The sequence below is a fragment of the Pelodiscus sinensis genome, chromosome Z, assembly GCF_052426305.1.
Source record: "Pelodiscus sinensis isolate ZL-2025 chromosome Z, ASM5242630v1, whole genome shotgun sequence".
Taxonomy (NCBI): Eukaryota; Metazoa; Chordata; order Testudines; family Trionychidae; genus Pelodiscus; species Pelodiscus sinensis.
Genome location: NC_143085.1, coordinates 12,945,055 through 12,967,560, shown reverse-complemented (window position 1 = coordinate 12,967,560; position 22,506 = coordinate 12,945,055). Strand labels below are relative to the sequence as shown.

Sequence of the window (22,506 nt, the reverse complement as noted above, 5' to 3'; positions counted from 1 at the left end):
GATAGTCGAATGTTTTGGTTTTATTAATGACATAACAAGGCTGCTTGGGAGACTAAAGCAGGGGGACTGGCCAGGGATTGCCGGGGGTGGGAGCAGAGGGGAACAGGGAACAAAGACAGGTGTCGTGTGGATCAACAGAATCCCACCCCCCAGAAGAGGAAGGAGACTTGCTGGAAATCAGCATCATGGCCACGCTAGGAGATCCCGTCTCCTCTGGGAGCCCCCGACGGGCTGACGTGGGCACCGGCTGCGCCCCCTGGGGTAAGAGGGTTACGAACACTCCGATCGCTTCAGGGACCTCTCCAGGGTCTTGCCATCGTGTGTCACCTGACAGGTGTAGGTGTCATGGGCCTTCCACTTGGATGCATCCAGAGACAGGTAACTGCTGGCCATGTACTTGTTGTCGCTCTGCTTGGACGGCCTGGTGGTCTCCACTCCTGTGGAGATCTGCTGGCCATCAGCTTTCCAGGTCACTTGGGCGTCGCCGGGGTAGAAGCTGCCCAGCAGACACACCAGGGTGGCTTTGTTCTTGGTTTGCAGCTCCTCCGAGGATGGAGGGAAGAGGTGCACAGTAGGAGATGCCTTTGGCTGCCCTGCAAGACAATGAGATCCCCTGTTAGAATGGACAAATCGAGAGCCTGCCTGTTCCGAATAGCAGAAATTCCTGTTCCTGCCAGTGTAACAGATCCCATCTCTCACAAGCTCTGGGAGCAGGGGAATTGTCTGAGACGGGAGATCTCCTCAGGGTGAAAGAACAGGCCTGGGAATCAGGACTTTAGTAATCTATTGTGTGCTCTGTTACACGCTTCCTTTATGACCCTGAGTTAGTCACTTAGCTCTCGGCTTAAGAAAAGGGGGAGCACAGAGCACACTGAGCCAACTGCTGCAGGGTTTTCAATGCTTCCCACACCCTATATTGATAAAGTGCTGTGGTACACTTGGAGGAAGAGGATCTAAAAGTGTGACGTGTTTTCCATATTCTGTCAAAAGTCCCCTTTAAAAAATGCATTGTTCCTCACAGGAAAGGAAATACTCCTGACCACCTAAAAACCTCAACATTTTGCACATAATTTCTTAATATGAGGTGCCACATTTTAATGTGTGTCCTCACATTGAGTAGCAGCTTTCTTCTCCAGTCATGCTGAGCAGTATAACTGTGAGATGTTTCCATGGTGAAAACACCCTCTCGCTTCACCAGAACAGAATCTCTGTAAATGGGCCATTTTGCAGAAAGGTGTGTTTCCTACACATAAATATATTTTACTTTTCTGCATTAACCAGTCTCAATGCAAGGTTTGCCTGTATAAAAGTAAAGTAGAGGCTGCAGGGTCAGGTTCTGTGTGTTTGTAAATCTGGAGCATGCACCTCTTGGTTTGTTTGCGCCTCCCTTTTGTTGTATTTCTTTCTGAATGTAATCTTGAAGGAGTTCATTGAGAATAGCTCATGCACCCATGGCAGCAACTACCTGCAAGGGAGATGCTGGGGAGAAGGCGAAGGGTTCATTGTTTGACTAAGGAGAAAAACTATTTTGTACTAAATAGACTAAGCAATTGGGTTCTCATCTGGTTGCCCTAAACTTGTAGTGAGAGCCAGCAATTCCTTGCATGCTGAGGCTTTGTGGGCTGCTCGTCTAGTGGCCCAGAGGAATCTGGAGTTACCCGTTGTTTGTAAAAATCTGAAAAGATACTTGGAAAGAAACCAATTGGATCTGAAGGAGAGGACAGGAGAGCTACATGCATCAAATAGTGTTGGATAGAAAGTTCTGTAGAATTCTGTGCAGTCTGAGAGCAAGAGCAGCAAGAGAGAGGGAGTGTTTCTTTCTGAACCATCCTATGGAATTGTACAGCATGGAGAAATTCTCTCTTCTGAAAAGTGGGTTATTACAGCTACTGTAGAATTCTCATGGTCTACCTGGGTCTGTAGCTTTCCCTGGCAAGGGTCAGAGCTTTTGATTAACTCCTGCGTGAGAAAAAACTTCCTATCACACCATAGTTGCCTGATTCAGTTCCCAAACAGCCCAGTTACCAAGCAAACATGTGATTGAATCATTTTCAGAAACTGTAAAGTACAGGCTGAGTTATGGGATCAACCCTTACTAAATAGTCCAATCTCGTGGGCCTCTGAGGGATTTCCAAGGTTGGGGTGCAAGATAAGAGCACCCCAAAGTACCGCAACTCGCCAGATTTCACGAGGAGTGCAAAATAGTTTACTCTGAGCCCTAACGTGCTCCTGGGCTACATAACTGCCTAGAAACAGGTAGCCTACTTGAAGAGCAAGGAGCTACTCAGCATGAGGAGGCTCAGTGCAGTCTGGGCTGCAGTTATTCCCCGGGTGAAAGTGACAATGTAGTCTGAGCTAGTCCAGCCAGCCCTGAATTACTGAGCCCTGGTAATTCTCTGCTTTGCAAGGTTTTACTGCACATGATGCCGGCTGGCCCAACAGGAATCCTGATCAATGAGCTCAGAGCCTGGCAGACACAGAACGCTGTCTCCACAAAGCCACTCAGTCTTTGCAGAGAGGCCAGCAACCTCGTGCTGTGCTCTGAGCTGAGTGGCATAATTAGTCTCATGTCTTTAAAGCCCTTTACTCTCGCAGGCTGCTCCATCCCATTTAACTAACCTCTTGCATATTTGAAAGGTTTGGGGGGCTTTGGGTTGCATTTCTGGACTGAAATCTAATGGTAGCTACAGTCATCTAAGGTAGAAGGGGATGGATCCTCAGTGTGAGGAGTAAGTCGGTCAGTTCAAAAAGACTCACTCAGGGTAAGTGTAAATCAGAGTAGTCCATGGGTGCCAGGGAAGCTAGAAGGGTTTACACCAGATGAAGAATTGGGTTTCTCGTGTTAGAATTACATCAGTCTCTTGTCTCCCTTCTAATGAGCAATGCTATAGATTGGACAAATTGAAAATTATCCAACCAGACCTCTGGCAGTGAAAATGGTAGGAGTGTATTAGAATGAATATTTGTGTGGGAAGGGCCTGCTTTCTCAAAAACACCAAATTACTTTTTCCAAGGAAAATCCCTGTATGTATAAATTGGAAATATTAAACCAGAAACTGTCAATAACTGCAGAATTTTCAGGTTTTGGCTAGAAATGCTTGTTTGGTATTTTGGAGTCATTCAGAGAAAAATGTTTGTGTTTTTTGTTTGGTTTTTGGTTGAGTTAATTACAGAATGAAGCTCTATTTTCTGACCAGTATTCATTAGAAAATATTGCCTTCCAATGGCCCTCAGAGAAATCAGATTTTAAATGATCAGGGACCAGTGATTTTTATAGAACATTGAAAAGTCCTATGGCACCTTATACATTAACAAATTTATTGGATCACAAGCTTTCATGGGCAAAGACCCACTTTGTCAGAAGCATGACAGATTACGTGCATCTGACGAAGTTCGTCTTTGCCCATGAAAGCGTATGCTCCAATAAATATCGTAGTCTGAAAGGTACCACAGGACTTCTTGTTGTTCTTGTAGATTCAGACTAACACAGCTACCCCTCTGATACTTATAGAATATTGGATTCCATGAGAATGGACATTTATCTTGGAACTCTGGAGTGAGTTATCTGGCTGCTCCATTGCACACCACAGAGATATGGGTGCCTACAATGGCTGAGAAGTTGGCATATTCTTATGGGAAGCAGTTCATACTTGAAAAAAAGGCGGGGGGGGGGGGAAGGATGGGCGGGAGCTAACACCCGGGCATTTTATTTCCCTTAAGGAGCTTACATCAGGCTATTATAACTAGGAACCCAATGGCAGAAACTCACTAGATTTAATGGGTGAAACAAAGAACAGGACTATGTAGCACTTTAAAGACTAACAAGATGGTTTATTAGGTGATGAGCTGTCGTGGGCCAGACCCACTTCCTCAGAATTCCTCAGAAGTGGATCTGGCCCACGAAAGCTCATCACCTAATAAACCATCTTGTTAGTCTTTAAAGTGCTGCATAGTCCTGTTTTATGTTTCACCTACACCAGACTAACACGGCTACATTTCTATCACTAGATTTAATGGGGAAATTCAAAATTCTGTTCATTTGCTAAAGAAAAGAAAATCCAGCATGGGAGGAGACTAAAGCTTATTCAAAGTACAATGGGAAGGTTATGAAAAGTGAGAGGAATGGGGAGCCCAGCATGAAGAGAGAGAAAGGGAAAAAATCATGGAAAACTTACAATGCAGGCAGGAGAAGGAAAGTTTGTGAATAATGCAGTGACTTACCAAGGACGGTCAGCTGGGTTCCTGCTCCGAAGACCCACCACAGTGACACACAGCTGTACAAAAACCAGTCTCAGTTGTTGGCAGGAAGGAATCTCCACCAGTGCTCGGCGGAAGGTGAAAATAGGTGCAGCTCAATTTCCAGTAATTCTTCATCGGAGTGCAGGCATCTCCGTAGTGGAGAAACTCGTGCAATGGGATGAGTGAAGAGCCACTGGGAGGTGAAGCGATGGAGCGTTCCTTGGGAGAACTCACTATAAGGCCATAGGTTGGTCCCCGCATGCAGCTCACATAAGAGAAGAGAAGATGGTCTTGTCAGGAAGACACTGACCTGTCAGTCTTGAAAACGGGGTTCAGGTCTTGGCTCAGCCACTGACTTTGTGTCCTTGGCCAGGTCATTTCGTCTCAATTCCTGATCTATACAATGGGGGCATCTCTTTCTGGCCTCACAGGGTCAGGAGAAATTGTAGAGGGTCTCAGAGACATGAGAGATTAAGCACTACAGTGGTAGAGGGCAGAAACGTATCTAGATCAAAGCAGTTCTGTGCTGTGCTATTGAGTTATGTTCCACCATTACCTTCTTCTCAAATTCATGGCAGTTACATTTGTATTGTCTTCAGTGGAATTATGTCAGGAAAGAATGATGGGCATTAGCTGTCTCTACTGACTGGAGGCATTTATGTTATCGATACAACAACTGTGCTTAGCATGCATCCATAACCCTGACACCTGAGCACATCTTCATTCCAGATGTAATTAATAAACAACATGCCCTTGTGAGCCCCCCATAAGTGTCAGTGAGGGACACATCAGATATGGCAGGGATTGCACATAGACCTGACATTATTCAAACCACGTGCCCTCCGCATCCACTCTCCGAATTGCGCAGCCTCTCTACACCTGCCCATGAGGAGCTAAGGCATCCCCTCCCACCATGTCCTAACATACCTGCTCAGGAGCCTCGGAAAGTCCACGGGGGCAGGGGTTGTGCGGAGTCGCTGGGCATGGCCGTTCTGTCAAAAGCTGCATCATCACATCCTCTCAACTGAACTGTGCTGGATGCTGAGGAAATTGCCCATTGGACACGTCTGAGCAATGGCTGAAGATCCATGTGCCATGAAAGCAGCCTCTGCCCTGCTCTGTCTGACCCCAGCAGGAGACTGGGGGCTGGCAACAGGGGAAGCCAGGAGCCAGTGAAGATGCTTGGGAGAGCCGTGCCCAGCACACAGCCGGCATCTGCTTGGAATGCTCCAGACCCCGCTGGGACCAACAGGAGGCAGCGCTGGCTGAGCAGACATGCTCTGTATTGACACCAATGCCCTGTATGTAGCCAGGCCGGCACGTTCCTCACGGGAGCCCCCACTTGCCTTCAGAATTCCCATTGTGCCAGCAGCCACGGCCATCGGCTGCGCGCTGAGCAGCGGGTGCAGCAGGGAATCCCTGCGCTGTCTCCCTGAGCAGAGCTGACGTGAGACTCCCACCGTGGCTGGGCTGGTTCCTGCCCCTGCCCGTAAGGGAGCAGCGCTGGGGCCTGCTGCCCAGCAGCGTGTGGCGTGTGAGGCCCTCTCAGCACAGGCCGGGCCAGTGAACATCTAGACTGTGAGCTGTGTCCATGCTCAGCTGGCTTCTTATGAATGAAGCCAGGGCCCTGGACCCTCCCTCTGACTGTCAATACCAACCCCCCTTAGCGCCGGGGGTGTCTCCGCAAAGGCCAGCCTGGGGCGCGAATGGCACCAGCTTAATGGCACCAGCTGCCTCTGCCCCAATAGTCATGGGCTGTGTGTGAGGCTTGATGCGGCTCTTGCTGGAGCTGGTGGGGAAGTGCCTGTGACCTCAGTGTCTCAGAGTCTGCAAGGATCCCCTGGGCAGTGATGGGGAAATCTGAGCCAGTACCAAACGGGCCTAAATGCCATTGTAGAAAAGTGACGTGAGCATTTGGACTCCAACTGTCCCAGGTATTTAATCTCCAAAATATAAAGGCAGGAGCCTATTGGGACTTTGAAAATCACCCAGATGCCAAACTCCTGTTCATTTCAATGCCTTTTAGATTGGAGTCAACTGTGTGTCCTTGTAGCCAAGATGGCAAATGGAATATTAGGTTGTATTAGGAGAAGCATTGCCTGCAGGTCTAAAGGAGTGAATATTCCCCTTTATTTGGCTCTAGTGAGGCCACATGTGGAGTACTGAGTCCAGTTCTGGGACCCCTACTATAGCAAGGATGTGGATGGCCTGGAGAGTGTTCAGCAGGGGGCAACGAGAATGATTAGGGGGCTGGATCACATGACCTATGAGGAAAAGCTCAGAGATTTGGGTTTATTTAATCTGCAGAAGAGAAGAGTGAGGGGGGATTTGATAGCAGCCTTCAAATTCCTGAAGGAAGGTTCCAAAGAGGATGGAGAGAGACTGTTCTCAGGGGTGACAGGTGACAGAATGAGGAGCAATGGTCTCAAATTGCATTGGGGGACGTCTCGGTTGGATATTAGGAAAAACTATTTCTATAGGAGGGTGGTGAAGCACTGGAATGGGTTATCTAGGGAGGTGGTGGAATCTCCATCCCTAGAGGATTTTAAGTCTCAGCTTGACAAAGCCCTGGCTGGGATGATTTAATTGGGATTGGTCCTGCTTTGGGCAGGGGGCTGGACTTCACTATGTCCTGAGGTCTTGTCCAGGCATTGGATTCTGTGATGCTTAGTAGCCTATTTCTTATGGATTTTCAGTGGGGAATGGATTTTTAGTGGAGTTATTCCCTTTGGTAAAGATCCCAAATTCTTAATGTAGGTTTTTAACCCGTACGTCTATCTACTTCAGTTCCCATTTGCAAGGGAAGAGAACCGATAGTCCTTGAACTAAGGAAGTTAATCTCTTTCTACACCTCTTCCTCAATGAAGTACTATTTATAATCTGAGTACAGCAATGGGGTCTAGTGGCAACTGACTCTCTGAGATCCTAAAAGTTGTGACTCTTTCCCCTTCTGTGTTCTGCACAATCTTGATGCTCCACAAACCATAATCTAGGATTTTTATCTCCCATTTGGTGAGTGGTGCATGAGCTGGGAGGGAAGGACAGTGGGTGTTAAAGTACCTTATGAGAAGGTTAAAAAAGCCCTCATTGTATAAAACTCATCCATATTGCAGCCTCTCTCTGCTCTGATTTCCCCTTATTTCTTTCTGAAGGAGGTTGCTGTGCAGGACGGGCCAATTAACCATGTATCCATGTTACTCATACTGTGAGTGGCAGTAGCAGGGTGGAATCTGACAAATAGGTGGTATAGGTGACACGAATATGGCATTTTATGTCCTTCTCCTCATGGCTTTACAAGAGTCAGTGGCTGGCACAGCACTGCTCAGGGGGTCCAAAATCAAAGCCCTCCCTGATGCATATTTTTGAAGAGTGTATTGAATGTTCAGGCTCTAAAGCACTTTATACACTTCCTCTACTTGTCAAATTGGCATTAGGGTCACTGCTTCCCCTCTGGTTGTAACGCAGCCGCTGACACTAGCTAATTCAGGCACATTTCCACCTACAGCTGAACCAGCTGCAAGGGCCTGTTGCAAGTAGAGAGCAGTGTCCCAAGCTGATGTCTGTAGGATATTATAGGCCACTCTTCCCAAGAGGGGTCTGGATCTGTACTGATCAGACATGGCCAGAAGCTCTGGTTACAGCCCACCCCAGATAACAGCCATCGTTACTGCGGCACCCTCCCTACATGGACCCGTTTGGACACTGATTCCCCTGGGTGCTGACCTGTTGAGGAAATAGCCCCAGTGGCCCCAGTGCGGATCCCTGAAGAATGACTAATGCTCAGGGGAAAGCAGAGGCTGGAATCTGCCCCATGGGAGGCCAGAGGGTGACTGAACACCGACTGACAGAGCACACTGCTCTCAGCAGAGCTGGTGACCCGTGTGAGCATGGCCCCAGCCTAGCCCTGAGGTGCTTTTGGGAGCTGCCAGCATCCCAGCCCAACGCAAGCTGGCTATAGACCCTGGAGGTTTGCATCCTGCTCTCACATTGCTTAGCGTCACTTCTCATCAGCCTGTGTAAGATGCCACAATGAGACCCTCACTGGACAGAAATCCATGTTGGCTGTGGGAAGGGGAGTTTGTCTGGCTGGCTGACGAGGTGACTCTTGCAGTGAACACACCAAGTGCAAAAGGGACACAAGAAGTGAAGCTCCCCACACACAGCGATAGTCGAATGTTTTGATTTTATTAATGACATAACAAGGCTGCATGGGAGACTAAAGCAGGGGGGACAGGCCAGGGATTGCCGGGGGTGGGAGCAGAGGGGAACTGGGAACAAAGACAGGTGTCGTGTGGATCAAAAGAATCCCACCCCCCCGGAAGAGGAAGGAGACTTGCTGGAAATCAGCATCATGGCCACGCTAGGAGATCCCGTCTCCTCTGGGAGCCCCCGACGGGCTGACGTGGGCACCGGCTGCGCCCCCTGGGGTCAGAGGGTTACGAACACTCCGATCGCTTCAGGGACCTCTCCAGGGTCTTGCCATCGTGTGTCACCTGACAGGTGTAGGTGTCATGGGCCTTCCACTTGGATGCATCCAGAGACAGGTAACTGCTGGCCATGTACTTGTTGTCACTCTGCTTGGACGGCCTGGTGGTCTCCACTCCCGTGGAGATCTGCTGGCCATCAGCTTTCCAGGTCACTTGGACGGAGCCGGGGTAGAAGCTGCCCAGCAGACACACCAGGGTGGCTTTGTTCTTGGTTTGCAGCTCCTCCGAGGATGGAGGGAAGAGGTTCACGGTAGGAGATACCTTTGGCTGCCCTGCAAGACAATGAGATCCCCTGTTAGAATGGACAAACCAGAGCCTGCCTGTTCCGAATATCAGAAATTTCTGTTCCTGACCGTGTAACAGATCCCATCTCTCACAAGCTCTGGGAGCAGGGGAATTGTCTGAGATGGGAGATCTCCTCAGGGTGAAGGCGGAGGCCTGGGTCTCAGGATCAGAAGGGTCTATTTCTGTCTATGCCACAGCCTCCCTTTGGGACTCTGGCTGAGTGAGTAGTTGTCTCTGTGCCTGTGAAAGGGGATAATATCACGCTACTCTTCCTTTCTGACCCTTTTGTCAGTGACGGCTGGATCCTCTGTTCTTTGACACCCCTACGTCCCACGGACATAACAGCTTGGGGCCTGTAAGGGGGGCAGTGCTGGAGATAAAGAGAAAAGTCTTTGGGGTCATTTCTTAGGGTCCAAACTTTTCTTAAGGCTTGTCTACACTAGACGGTGATTCGAGGTCTGAGTGCTGTCCCATTGAACCTGGTACTCCACGAGGATGGAAGAGTAGCCAGAGTCAGTGGGAGAGCGGGCGCTGTCGGCCTTCTGGGGTGGAAGACACCACTGTAAGTACACTGAGTTCATCTACACTTTTGGTGTGTTGTGTAGCCCTGGCCTTAGTGTGTAATGTGTGTGGTAGGGCAGTGGCAGCTACTGCAGAGAACACAGAGGAAACTGGCGTAACCCACATTTCCCTTTGTGGAAAACTGCTATACAATGAATTGCCAAAGAAAGGAAAAGGACCAAGGATGGGAAAAGGGTCTAGACACTTAGAATCATAGAATCATAGAACCATAGAGCTGGAAGAGACCTCAGAAGGTCATCAAGTCCAGCCCTCTGCTCTAGGCAGGACCAATCCCAACTAAATCATCCCGGCCAGGGCTTTATCAAGCCGAGACTTAAACACCTCTAGGGATGGAGACTCCACTACTTTCCTAGGTAACCCATTCCAGTGCTTCCCCACCCTCCTAGCGAAAGAGTTTCCCCTAAGATTCAACCTCTCCCACCACAACTTGAGACCATTGCTCCTCATTCTGCCATTTGTCACTAATGTGAACAGCCTCTCTCCATCCTCTTTGGACCCTCCCTTCTGGAAGTTGAAGGCTGCTATCAAATCCCCCCTCACTCTTCGCTTCTGCAGACTAAACAGACCCAAATCCCTCAGCCTCTCTTGTAGGTCGTATGCTCCAGCCCCCTAATCATTTTGGTTGCCCTCCGCTGGACCCTCTCCAATGCATCCACATCCTTTTTGTAGCGGGGGGCGTAGAAGTGGACACAATACTCCAGAAGAAATGGACACAATCCTGCAATACATGCTAGCATTATATGGAAATGAGTTTAAAATAGTATAGGACATTCAGAGAGAGAAAGAGAGAGAGAGAGAGAGAGAGAGAGAGAGAGATAGAGATAGAGAGAGAGAGCTCTTGCAAAACAGTTCATGGCATTGCATGTTCAGAAAGTTTCAAGATATAAAACCGTGCGAAGCAAGTCAATCAATCCGTAGAGGAACTATCATTGTCTATCACGTGCTGTAAGAATTTCTGCTAAGGGTGGATGTTCTGCATAACACCTGGCTGGGAAACAGCCTTTGGTTACACTTTGGTACCAGCCGGATACTCCTGGTGCTGAAATGTTCTGGGACCTACAAGCTGGAGCCAATCTGTGTCAGAGCTTTGCTGGAGCAGCCTCCAAGACAAGGGGAAAAGGGACATGGCCAGATTTCACCGAGAGCTCTGAGGTGATTCCTGAGCCTGGTGTTTGTCTCTGTTACTGCTCAGAGATGGGGGAGAAGAAAGGACCCACTGGGTTAGGAATGGGCGCATCGGGGGGTTTACAAATGCCTCAAACTTTGAAGCTCTAGATCCCTGGGCCCAATGTTAGAAACTCTTCCTCGCTGCAGGTCGCACTTTCCTCCCCAAGGGGTTGCTCCCACAGTTTGCAGGTCAAGGTGCCACTCGCACGAGTAGGGTCTGTGCAGCCTGGGCTGTGGTTAGTTTACACTTTCCATAGGTCACAGCGAGAAACAATGTTGGGTGAGCTGGCAGAGTCAGCCTTGAATTGCTGAGTGCTGGCTAGCCCAGATCTGCCTGCTCCCCAAGGTTTCGCTGTAACTGAAGGTTGCTGGTCCAGCCAGCATCCTCTACATTGAGCGCTGAGTCTGCCAGCCCTGGTATGCAGCTTCTAGGAAGCCATCCAGCCTTTCCAGATTGGCAGCAACCTCCTGAATGTACTAAAGGCAGGTAGTGTAGCCTCTTTGAAGCCTTGCCCTCCTGTCACAGGCTGCCTGAGTCCTACCCCATTTATCTGCACCCTCCATATTTCCATGAAATCAGAGGTAGATACAATCATCCAAGGTACAATGGAACCAGTCCCCTGGGTCAGGAGTAAATCTGTCAGTGTAACTACAATCAGGGGCTGTAAGTATAAGTCTGTGTAATGGCTGCCCAGGGAGCTACTTTGTTTTACACCTAAAGGGCATTTGTTCTGACATTGTAAGAATAAAAGTCGCTAACTTTCCCTAAAAAAACTGCAAAGGGGAGTGGGCAATATCTACCCATTAGATCTTTTCTCAGCTAAAAATTCAAATGTTCGCAAAAAGTGTCTGCTGACGTGGACAAAAGTCTTTTGGCTAAGCAAAAACGGAAAACCAAATGCTGTCACCTAAAATCTGATTTCTCTTGTCCCCTGGCTTTTCAAAGAATTTTGTGGTTAAAATGTCTTAGTTTGGAGATTTGTGGTTTTAGATGAATTTTTTTTTAAATGAGTGTGGAAAATTTGTAAAAAATGTAATCCCCTACCATGATTTTGAATTTTCTCCAGACTGAACGGCCAAATCGGGTTTTATATTGCAAGAAACAAGCTATGTTCATTATCACATTAGGGCCGAAGGTATTGAAGACCCATCTTAAAGAGTTATGGATGAGATTTTGTGTAGCATTATCAAAGACAATGGGTCTGTTTTGTTTTCCTTTGGCTGAGAATCTGGCCCTGGTTTCTTTCACATATGGGTCAAAACCCAAAGCTAGCAAGAAGTGCGTACTCCTCTAAAAGCAAAGCAAATTAAACAAACAAAGAAACAAAGAAACAAACAAACACAACAGAGAATGGGAAAATATTTCCCTTAAGAGGCTAATACCAATTACTTAGAAATTGGGACCTGACTGCATTGTCTGGATCAGTTTGAATGACAAATTAAAAAACCTGTCCACGTGGAATATTCTAGAAAATCTAGTATGGGACGTATGCACCCTGTTCTGATGATCCACAGGTTATATATTGTTCTCAGCATGTTGTGAAAGTGTGTGAACCAAGAGAAAGGAGACCCAAACCGGCGATAAGGGAGAAAAGGGAGGAAAATCACGGAACCGTTACCTTGTAGGGTTGAGAAGGAAAGACAGTGAATAACGCAGTGACTTACCGAGGACGGTCAGTTGGGTTCCTCCTCCGAAGACATACCACAGTGACACATGGCTGTACAAAAACCTCTCACGTTGAATGGCAGGAGGAGACGCCTCCATTGCCCATGTTGGGAAAATAGATGCCGGATAATTTCTGCGTGGCTCTCCATGAGAGGGAAATTTCATTCTTTCTGGAGAAGCTCAAAGTAGAATTCAGTGAGTGAAGATCCCTTGGGAGGTGAAGCAATGCAGGGTTCCTTGTCAGACCTCATGTGGAGCTAACACGGATCCCCAAATGCAGCCTGAGCAAGGGAGTAGAAGATGGTTTTGCGCTGACAGCACAGGCTTGGGGGTCGGGAGATAGGGGTGCAGGATCTGGTGCATTGTGATCCATCACACATGGTGCAGGTGGCAGAAGGAATGTGGAGACTCTGTTGAACTAGGGTAGCTAAGCTGTTGGTCCTTCCATTGCCCATTTTCCTCACAGGTCCCTTAGCTGGGAGGGGCTGGCAGAATGGTTTGGGATGCTGAGAGGGAACATGCTGAGCCATGGGCAACCCTGGGCAATTCCAGTGGCTTCTGGGAATTACACCAGAAGAGACTTAGGCCTGTTTGTATCCAATAGCAGGTGTCACGTTGGCGTTAACGATGTGTGTGAAGTTTATGCCCACAGGGCGGGCCGGGGGAGCGCTGGCATCTCTAAGAGCAGAGTCAATGTGAAAACTGTCCTAGTGCAATGCCAACAAATGACAGCAAAGACACCGCTCTGCCACGCTGGGCCCTGCACGCGAGGGGATAGGAAACGGCACCACGTGCTGTGCTCGTGTCTCAGGCAGGCAGAGGAGCCTGCACCTGTCAGTGAAAAACGGCTTCATCTCCTGACGCCTGGTCCTACCTTACGGGATCAGGTTCCCTGACAGTCCGTGGGGGAGGGGTTGCTCTGCTCCTGAAGAAGCTGCATCGTCGTATCCTGTCTCACTCTCGGCTGGTGAAATCCCCGCACAGCCTGAGGAGCCGTGAAATGGTGCTCCTGGTCCATGTGCCGTGAAGCCAATCCCCACCGTCCGTGGCTGGGACCCCAGCTGGGCGTGGGACTCAGGTGCCCCTGGCAGTCCCTCTGGGAGCCACGGTCCCGCATCTGGCCTGTGTTGGAACCTGCTCCAGAGCCTGTTAGTAGCAATAAAAGGCGACACTGGTATCGATGTCTCAGGTGCAGCCAGGCCGGCACGTTCCTCACGGGAGCCCCCACTTGCCTTCAGAATTCCCATTGTGCCAGCAGCCACGGCCATTGGCTGCGCGCTGAGCAGCGGGTGCAGCAGGGAATCCCTGCGCTGTCTCCCTGAGCAGAGCTGACGTGAGACTCCCACCATGGCTGGGCTGGTCCCTGCCCCTGCCCGTAGGGGAGCAGCTCTGGGGCCTGCTGCCCAGCAGCGTGTGGCGTGTGAGGCCCTCTCAGCACAGGCCGGGCCAGTGAACGTCTAGGCTGTGAGCTGTGTCCATGCTCAGCTGGCTTCTTATGAATGAAGCCAGGGCCCTGGACCCTCCCTCTGACTGTAAATACCAACCCCCCTTAGCGCCGGGGGTGTCTCCACACAGGCCGGCCTGGGGCGCGAATGGCACCGGCTTAATGTCCTCGTCGGTGGGCTGCCTCTGCCCCAATAGTCATGGGCTGTGTGTGAGGCTTGATGCGGCTCTTGCTGGAGCTGGTGGGGAAGCGCCTGTGACTGCAGTGGTTCTGGCTCGGACCCTGCGCTAGTCCCCTGGGCAGTGGGAGGCCACGTCCCGTTCTCAGAAGTGACGTTAGCACTTGGGGCCAGAGTGTTTTCAAGCACCTGACGATAGAGGTGGGGGCCTGGTGGGATTTTCAGAAGCCCCCAGCTGCCCAATCCCCATTCATTTTGGTGCCTTTTACATTTAGACCCTTCGCATTAATTCCTATTGACTGTGAGTTGAGCGTAGACTTTTAGTGGCGCTAGTCACTTTGGAAACTCCCCCTGCGCTGCACGAAGGTTTTCACTCCATCTGACACTCTCTTGCACATCCCTTTGCAAGGCCACAGGGTCAACCAATGCACACGGAGCAGGGAAAGTTAATTTCTTTCCAGAGCCTTTTTGTCAACAAGGGAGCGTAAAGAACTAGCACCCAGCCCTGCTATGAGGATGGTGAAGAAATGTATTTGGAGAAACCATCAGTCCTTAGTCCTAATCCATAGAGCAGCCTCACTACTCATCTTCCTCCTAGTCTCTTCTCTGGGAGGTGGCACCGCATGACTGGCCATCCATCCATCAGTCGATCCAACCCACCCTCCATCCATCAGTCGATCCAACCCTCCACCCAGCCGTCCCTGTAGCTATGGCACTGCTACTGTAGGCAGTATAAGATTGATGGTATCTATCATATAATTGGCCTGCGTGACACAAGTGCATCCTTTTTCTCCCTGGCCTCTTGGCTGCAGGGGAGCCAGTTTTTAAAGGTGTTCTTTGGCTGGCCCAGCACAGCTCCGGGAGTCCTTGTGGAAATGTCCGAGTGTTACAAGATCGAGCTGTGCACAGCGGGCATGCTTCTGGCTGGCAAGGGAGGGAAAGATGTCAGCGTGCCCATCACTGGATCCAGTCTCATTACTGATCCTCCAAGTAACCAATGGGAGTTCAACGGGACACTCACCCTTGCTCTGGCCTGTCAAGGCCCAGACTGTGTCGCAGGGTAGAACTGTCAGGGGCCCAAGTGATCCCAGAGAATCTAGCTCATCTGTCACATTCTGGTTCTATGTGAAAAGCGTCCTTCATGTGGAGACCCCCAAAGACTTTCTGTGTTTACTGTGACAGTCAAAGTGGACATGAGCGTCACTGCTTCCCCTCTTCCCAAGAAGGGTTTGGGTCTTGCCATCGTGTGTCACCAGCCAGGAGCTCTGGTTACAGCACATCCCAGGTAACAGTCACCAGCACTGCAACGCCCTCCCTGCCTGGGTCCACTTGGACACTGATTCCCCTGGGTGCAGAGCGGTTCAGTAAATAGCCCCAGGGGATCCAGTGTGGCTCCCTGCAGAATGACTAATGATCAGGGGGAAAGAGAGGCTGGCATCTGCCCCTTGCGAGGCCGGAGGTTGACTGAACACCTCCTCACAGAGCTCACTGCTCTCGGCAGAGCTGGTGACCCCTGTGAACATGGCCCCAGCCTAGCCCTGCGGTGCTGTTGGGAGCTACCATGATCCAAGTCCGAGCTGGTCTGGCTGCAGGCCCTGTGGGTTTGCGTCCCGCTCTCATGCATCCCACTCTCGCCCGCTGATCCCCTGACACAGTGTATGCTGTGCACAGATTTGTGCCACAGCAGCTGTCACCCCCAGGGGTGTCTGAGAACCAGAGTGACCTGTGTTAGGGGAGAACAGGCCCAGCCTGGGAAATGGCCCCCCCGTGACGTCTCTCCCCCTCCCCCGATCTTCATGCTGTGGCACGTCGCTTGGCTTCACTTCTCATCAGCCTGTGTGAGACACCACAAGTGAGACCCTCACTGGACAGAAATCCATGTTGGCTGCGGGAAGGGGAGTTTGTCTGGCTGACTGATGAGGTGACTCTTGCAGTGAACACACCAGGTGTAAAAGGGACACAAGAAGTGAAGCTCCCCACACACAGCGATAGTCGAATGTTTTGGTTTTATTAATGACATAACAAGGCTGCATGGGAGACTAAAGCAGGGGGGACTGGCCAGGGATTGCCGGAGGTGGGAGCAGAGGGGAGCTGGGAACAAAGACAGGTGTCGTGTGGATCAACAGAATCCGCCCCCCAGAAGAGGAAGGAGACTTGCTGGAAATCAGCATCATGGCCACGCTAGGAGATCCCGTCTCCTCTGGGAGCCCCCGACGGGCTGACGTGGGCACCGGCTGCGCCCCCTGGGGTCAGAGGGTTACGAACACTCCGATCGCTTCAGAGACCTCTCCAGGGTCTTGCCATCGTGTGTCACCTGACAGGTGTAGGTGTCATGGGTCTTCCACTTGGATGCATCCAGAGACAGGTAACTGCTGGCCATGTACTTGTTGTCGCTCTGCTTGGACGGCCTGGTGGTCTCCACTCCCGTGGAGATCTGCTGGCCATCAGCTTTCCAGGTCACTTGGGCGTCGCCGGGGTAGAAACTGCCCAGCAGACACACTAGGGTGGCTTTGTTCTTGGTTTGCAGCTCCTCCGAGGATGGAGGGAAGAGGTGTACGGTAGGAGATGCCTTTGGCTGCCCTGCAAGACAATGAGATCCCCTGTTAGAATGGACAAACCAGTGCCTGCTCGTTCCGAATATCAGAAATTCCTGTTCCTGACCATGTAACAGATCCCATCTCTCACAAGCCCTGAGAGCAGAGGAATTGTCTGAGACGGGAGATCTCCTCAGGGTGAAAGAACAGACCTGGGAATCAGGACTTTAGTAATCTATTCCTTGCTCTGTCACACGCTTCCTTTATGACCCTGAGTTAGTCACTTAGCTCTCTGCTTAAGAAAAGGGGGAGCACAGAGCACACTGAGCCAACTGCTGCAGGGTTTTCAATGCTTCCCACACCCTATATTGATAAAGTGCTGTGGTACACTTGGAGGAAGAGGATCTAAAAGTGTGACGTGTTTTCCATATTCTGTCAAAAGTCCCCTTTAAAAAAGGCATTGTTCCTCACAGGAAAGAAATACTCCTGACCACCTAAAAACCTCAACATTTTGCACATAATTTCTTAATATGAGGTGCCACATTTTAATGTGTGTCCTCACATTGAGTAGCAGCTTTCTTCTCCAGTCATGCTGAGCAGTATAACTGTGAGATGTTTCCATGGTGAAAACACCCTCTTGCTTCACCAGAACAGAATCTCTGTAAATGGGCCATTTTGCAGAAAGGTGTGTTTCCTACACATAAATATATTTTACTTTTCTGCATTAACCAGTCTCAATGCAAGGTTTGCCTGTATAAAAGTAAAGTAGAGGCTACAGGGTCAGGTTCTGTGTGTTTGTAAAACTGGAGCATGCACCTCTTGGTTTGTTTGCGCTTCCCTTTTGTTGTATTTCTTTCTGAATGTAATCTTGAAGGAGTTCATTGAGAATAGTTCATGCACCCATGACAGCAACTACCTGCAAGGGAGATGCTGGGGAGAAGGCGAAGGGTTCATTGTTTGACTAAGGAGAAAAACTATTTTGTACTAAATAGACTAAGCAATTGGGTTCTCATCTGGTTGCCCTGAACTTCTAGTGAGAGCCAGCAATTCCTTGCATGCTGAGGCTTTGTGGGCTGCTCGTCTAGTGGCCCAGAGGAATCTGGAGTTACCCGTTGTTTGTAAAAATCTGAAAAGATACTTGGAAAGAAACCAATTGGATCTGAAGGAGAGGACAGGAGAGCTACATGCATCAAATAGTGTTGGATAGAAAGTTCTGTAGAATTCTGTGCAGTCTGAGAGCAAGAGCAGCAAGAGAGAGGGAGTGTTTCTTTCTGAACCATCCTATGGAATGTACAGCATGGAGAAATTCTCTCTTCTGAAAAGTGGGTTATTACAGCTACTGTAGAATTCTCATGGTCTACTTGGGTCTGTAGCTTTCCCTGGCAAGGGTCATAGAATCATAGAATCATAGAATAATAGGACTGGAAGGGACCTCGAGAGGTCATCGAGTCCAGCCCCCCGCCCTCAAGGCAGGATCAAGCTCCGTCTACACCATCCCTGACAGATGTCTATCTAACCTGTTCTTAAATATCTCCAGACAGGGAGATTCCACCACCTCCCTTGGCAATTTATTCCAATATTTGACCACCCTGACAGTTAGGAATTTTTTCCTAATGTCCAATCTAAACTTCCCCTGCTGCACTTTAAGCCCATTACTCCTTGTCCTGTCCTCAGAAACCAAGAGGAACAAATTTTCGCCTTCCTCCTTGTGACACCCTTTTAGATATTTGAAAACCGCTATCATGTCCCCCCTTAATCTTCTTTTTTCCAAACTAAACAAGCCCAGTTCATGAAGCCTGGCTTCATAGGTCATGTTCTCTAAACCTTTAATCATTCTTGTCGCTCTTCTCTGCACCCTTTCCAATTTCTCCACATCTTTCTTGAAATGTGGCGCCCAGAACTGGACACAGTACTCCAGCTGAGGCCTAACTAGTGCAGAATAGAGCGGCAGAATGACTTCACGAGTTTTGCTTACAACACACCTGTTGATACAACCTAGAATCATATTTGCTTTTTTTGCAACAGCATCACACTGTTGACTCATATTCAACTTGTGGTCCACTATGACCCCTAGATCCCTTTCCGCCATGCTCCTTCCTAGACAGTCGCTTCCCATCTTGTATGTATGGAACTGATTGTTCCTTCCTAAGTGGAGCACTTTGCATTTCTCTTTATTAAACCTCATCCTGTTTACCTCTGACCATTTCTCTAACTTGCTAAGGTCATTTTGAATTATGTCTCTATCCTCCAAAGAAGTCGCAACCCCACCCAGTTTGGTATCATCTGCAAACTTAATAAGCGTACTCTCTATCCCAATATCTACATCATTGATGAAGATATTGAATAGTACGGGTCCCAAAACATTTATCTTAGAACTCTGGAGTGAGTTATCTGGCTGCTCCATTGCACACCACAGAGATATGGGTGCCTACAATGGCTGAGAAGTTGGCATATTCTTATCAGAAGCAGATCATACTTGAAAAAAAGGCCGGGAGGGAGGGGGGGAGGGAGGAGGAGGTGGGAGCTAACACCCGGACATTTTATTTCCCTTAAGGAGCTTACACCAGGCTATTATAACTAGGAACCTAATGGCAGAAACTCACTAGATTTAATGGGTGAAACAAAGAACAGGACTATGTAGCACTTTAAAGACTAACAAGATGGTTTATTAGGTGCTGAGCTTTCGTGGCCCAGACCCACTTCCTCAGAATTCCTCAGAAGTGGATCTGGCCCACGAAAGCTCATCACCTAATAAACCATCTTGTTAGTCTTTAAAGTGCTGCATAGTCCTGTTTTTTGTTTCACCTACACCAGACTAACACGGCTACATTTCTATCACTAGATTTAATGGGGAAATTCAAAATTCTGTTCATTTGCTAAAGAAAAGAAAATCCAGCATGGGAGGAGACTAAAGCTTATTCCCAGTACAATGGGAAGGTTCTGTAAAGTGAGAGGAATGGGGAGCCCAGCATGAAGAGAGAGAAAGGGAAAAAATCATGGAAAACTTACAATGCAGGCAGGAGAAGGAAAGTTTGTGAATAATGCAATGACTTACCAAGGACGGTCAGCTGGGTTCCTCCACCGAAGACCCACCACAGTGACACACAGCTGTACAAAAACCAGTCTCAGTTGTTGGCAGGAAGGAATCTCCACCAGTGCTCGGCGGAAGGAGAAAATAGGTGCAGCTCAATTTCCAGTAATTCTTCATCGGAGTGCAGGCATCTCTGTAGTGGAGAAACTCGTGCAATGGGATGAGTGAAGAGCCACTGGGAGGTGAAGCGATGGAGCGTTCCTTGGGAGAACTCACTCTAAGGCCAAATGTTGGTCCCCGCATGCAGCTCACATAAGAGAAGAGAAGATGGTCTTGTCAGGAAGACACTGACCTGTCAATCTGGAAAACGGGGTTCAGGTCTTGGCTCAGCCACTGACTTTGTGTCCTTGGCCAGGTCACTTCATCTCAGTGTCTCAGTTCCTGATCTATACAATGGGAGCATCTCACAGGGTCAGGAGAAATTGTAGAGGGTCTCAGAGATATGAGAGATTAAGCACTACAGTGGCAGAGGGCAGAAACGTATCTAGATCAAAGCAGTTCTGTGCTGTGCTATTGAGTTATGTTCCACCATTACCTTCTTCTCAAATTCATGGCGGTTACATTTGTATTGTCTTCAGTGGAATTATGTCAGGAAAGAATGATGGGCATTAGCTGTCTCTACTGACTGGAGGCATTTATGTTATCGATACAACAACTGTGCTTAGCATGCATCCATAACCCTGACACCTGAGCACATCTTCATTCCAGATGTAATTAATAAACAACATGCCCTTGTGAGCCCCCCATAAGTGTCAGTGAGGGACACATCAGATATGGCAGGGATTGCACATAGACCTGACATTATTCAAACCACGTGCCCTCCGCATCCACTCTCCGAATTGCGCAGCCTCTCTACACCTGCCCATGAGGAGCTAAGGCATCCCCTCCCACCATGTCCTAACATACCTGCTCAGGAGCCTCGGAAAGTCCACGGGGGCAGGGGTTGTGCGGAGTCGCTGGGCATGGCCGTTCTGTCAAAAGCTGCATCATCACATCCTCTCAACTGAACTGTGCTGGATGCTGAGGAAATTGCCCATCGGACACGTCTGAGCAATGGCTGAAGATCCATGTGCCATGAAAGCAGCCTCCGCCCTGCTCTGTCTGACCCCAGCAGGAGACTGGGGGATGGCAACAGGGGAAGCCAGAAGCCAGTGAAGATGCTTGGGAGAGCCGTGCCCAGCACACAGCCGGCATCTGCTTGGAATGCTCCAGACCCCGCTGGGACCAACAGGAGGCAGCGCTGGCTGAGCAGACATGCTCTGTATTGACACCAATGCCCTGTATGTAGCCAGGCCGGCACGTTCCTCACGGGAGCCCCCACTTGCCTTCAGAATTCCCATTGTGCCAGCAGCCACGGCCATCGGCTGCGCGCTGAGCAGCGGGTGCAGCAGGGAATCCCTGAGCTGTCTCCCTGAGCAGAGCTGACGTGAGACTCCCACCGTGGCTGGGCTGGTCCCTGCCCCTGCCCGTAGAGGAGCAGCTCTGGGGCCTGCTGCCCAGCAGCGTGTGGCGTGTGAGGCCCTCTCAGCACAGGCCGGGCCAGTGAACGTCTAGGCTGTGAGCTGTGTCCATGCTCAGCTGGCTTCTTATGAATGAAGCCAGGGCCCTGGACCCTCCCTCTGACTGTAAATACCAACCCCCCTTAGCGCCGGGGGTGTCTCCACACAGGCCGGCCTGGGGCGCGAATGGCACCGGCTTAATGTCCTCGTCGGTGGGCTGCCTCTGCCCCAATAGTCATGGGCTGTGTGTGAGGCTTGATGCGGCTCTTGCTGGAGCTGGTGGGGAAGCGCCTGTGACTGCAGTGGTTCTGGCTCGGACCCTGCGCTAATCCCCTGGGCAGTGGGAGGCCACGTCCCGTTCTCAGAAGTGACGTTAGCACTTGGGGCCAGAGTGTTTTCAAGCACCTGACTACATAGGTGGGGCCTGGTGGGATTTTCAGAAGCCCCCAGCTGCCCAATCCCCATTCATTTTGGTGCCTTTTACATTTAGGGAAGTGAGATCAAGTCATGGAGGTTGGGTCCATTGAGTGGTATTAGCCAGGGTGTAGGAGTGGTGTCCCTGCCCAAGGTTTGTGGAAGGCTGGAGAGGGATGGCACGAGACAAATGGCTTGGTCACTGTTTTCGGTCTATCCCCTCCAGGGTCCCTAGTGTTGGCTGCTGTCGGCAGACAGGCTACTGGGCTAGATGGACCTTTGGTCTGACCCAGGACGGCCATTGTGGACCACCTTGATTTTCATGCACTCCTGCTCCTGGGTGGCCAGGATGGCAGCTCTCCTGCCCTAGCCGGCCACGTTCCTGTGCCTAGTGCGGAGATCGTGGACGAGGTCCACGATGTCCGCACTAGGCCAGGCGGGTGCCCGCCTCTTACGGTCCCGGGCAAACTCCCGGGAGCCGCCAGCCTGGTCCCGGGAAGAGGGGGAAGGCTGGGGGGCATCGGGTGGGTGGCTCGATCCATGCCAGGTGCAGGGTCTGCTGGCTGGGTGATGGCAGGCTTGCACCTGGCACGGGCACCGTAGCCAGCCCGTGCCCCTTTAAGGGATCCGGGGCCGGGAGGCAGACGAGTTTCCCTGGTGTTGGCCAGAGTGGCCACCAGAGAAAGCTGGGGAGGGCTAGCCTCCCACTAGTTCAAATTAAGGGGCTACACAGCCCTTAATTCGAACTAGTAAGTTCGAACTAGGCTTAATCCTCATGGAATGAGGATTACCTAGTTCGAACTAAGCGCTCCGTTAGTTCGAATTAAATTCGAATTAACGGAGCGCTAGTGTAGCGCCTATGAAAGTTAGTTCGAACTAACTTTGTAGTGTAGACATACACTAAGGCTACGTCTACACTG

General features: G+C 50.1%; 1 protein-coding gene and 1 gene segment (V, D, J or C); both read right to left on the bottom strand.

Annotated features, from left to right (window-relative positions):
• The window catches only part of LOC102458192 (immunoglobulin lambda-1 light chain-like), a 65,389-nt gene continuing 42,883 nt past the window's right edge, over window positions 1–22,506 (bottom strand). The window contains exons 3-4 of one of the 3 annotated variants that reach the window (XM_089775206.1): window positions 19,638–19,675; window positions 1–593 (exon numbers count right to left, since the gene is read on the bottom strand). In XM_089775206.1, the coding sequence (XP_089631332.1) occupies window positions 271–593; window positions 19,638–19,675 (361 nt within the window). In that variant the 3' untranslated portion in view covers window positions 1–270. Of the gene's footprint in view, window positions 594–4,221; window positions 4,260–15,825; window positions 16,629–19,637; window positions 19,676–22,506 lie in introns of those variants that run through there. The other 2 variants (XM_089775205.1, XM_089775207.1) reach the window with 2 other exon arrangements.
• LOC149520684 (immunoglobulin lambda constant 6-like) lies at window positions 8,404–12,525 on the bottom strand. The segment is given in 2 exon segments: window positions 8,404–8,998; window positions 12,426–12,525. Coding segments are annotated over 2 exon segments (423 nt in total).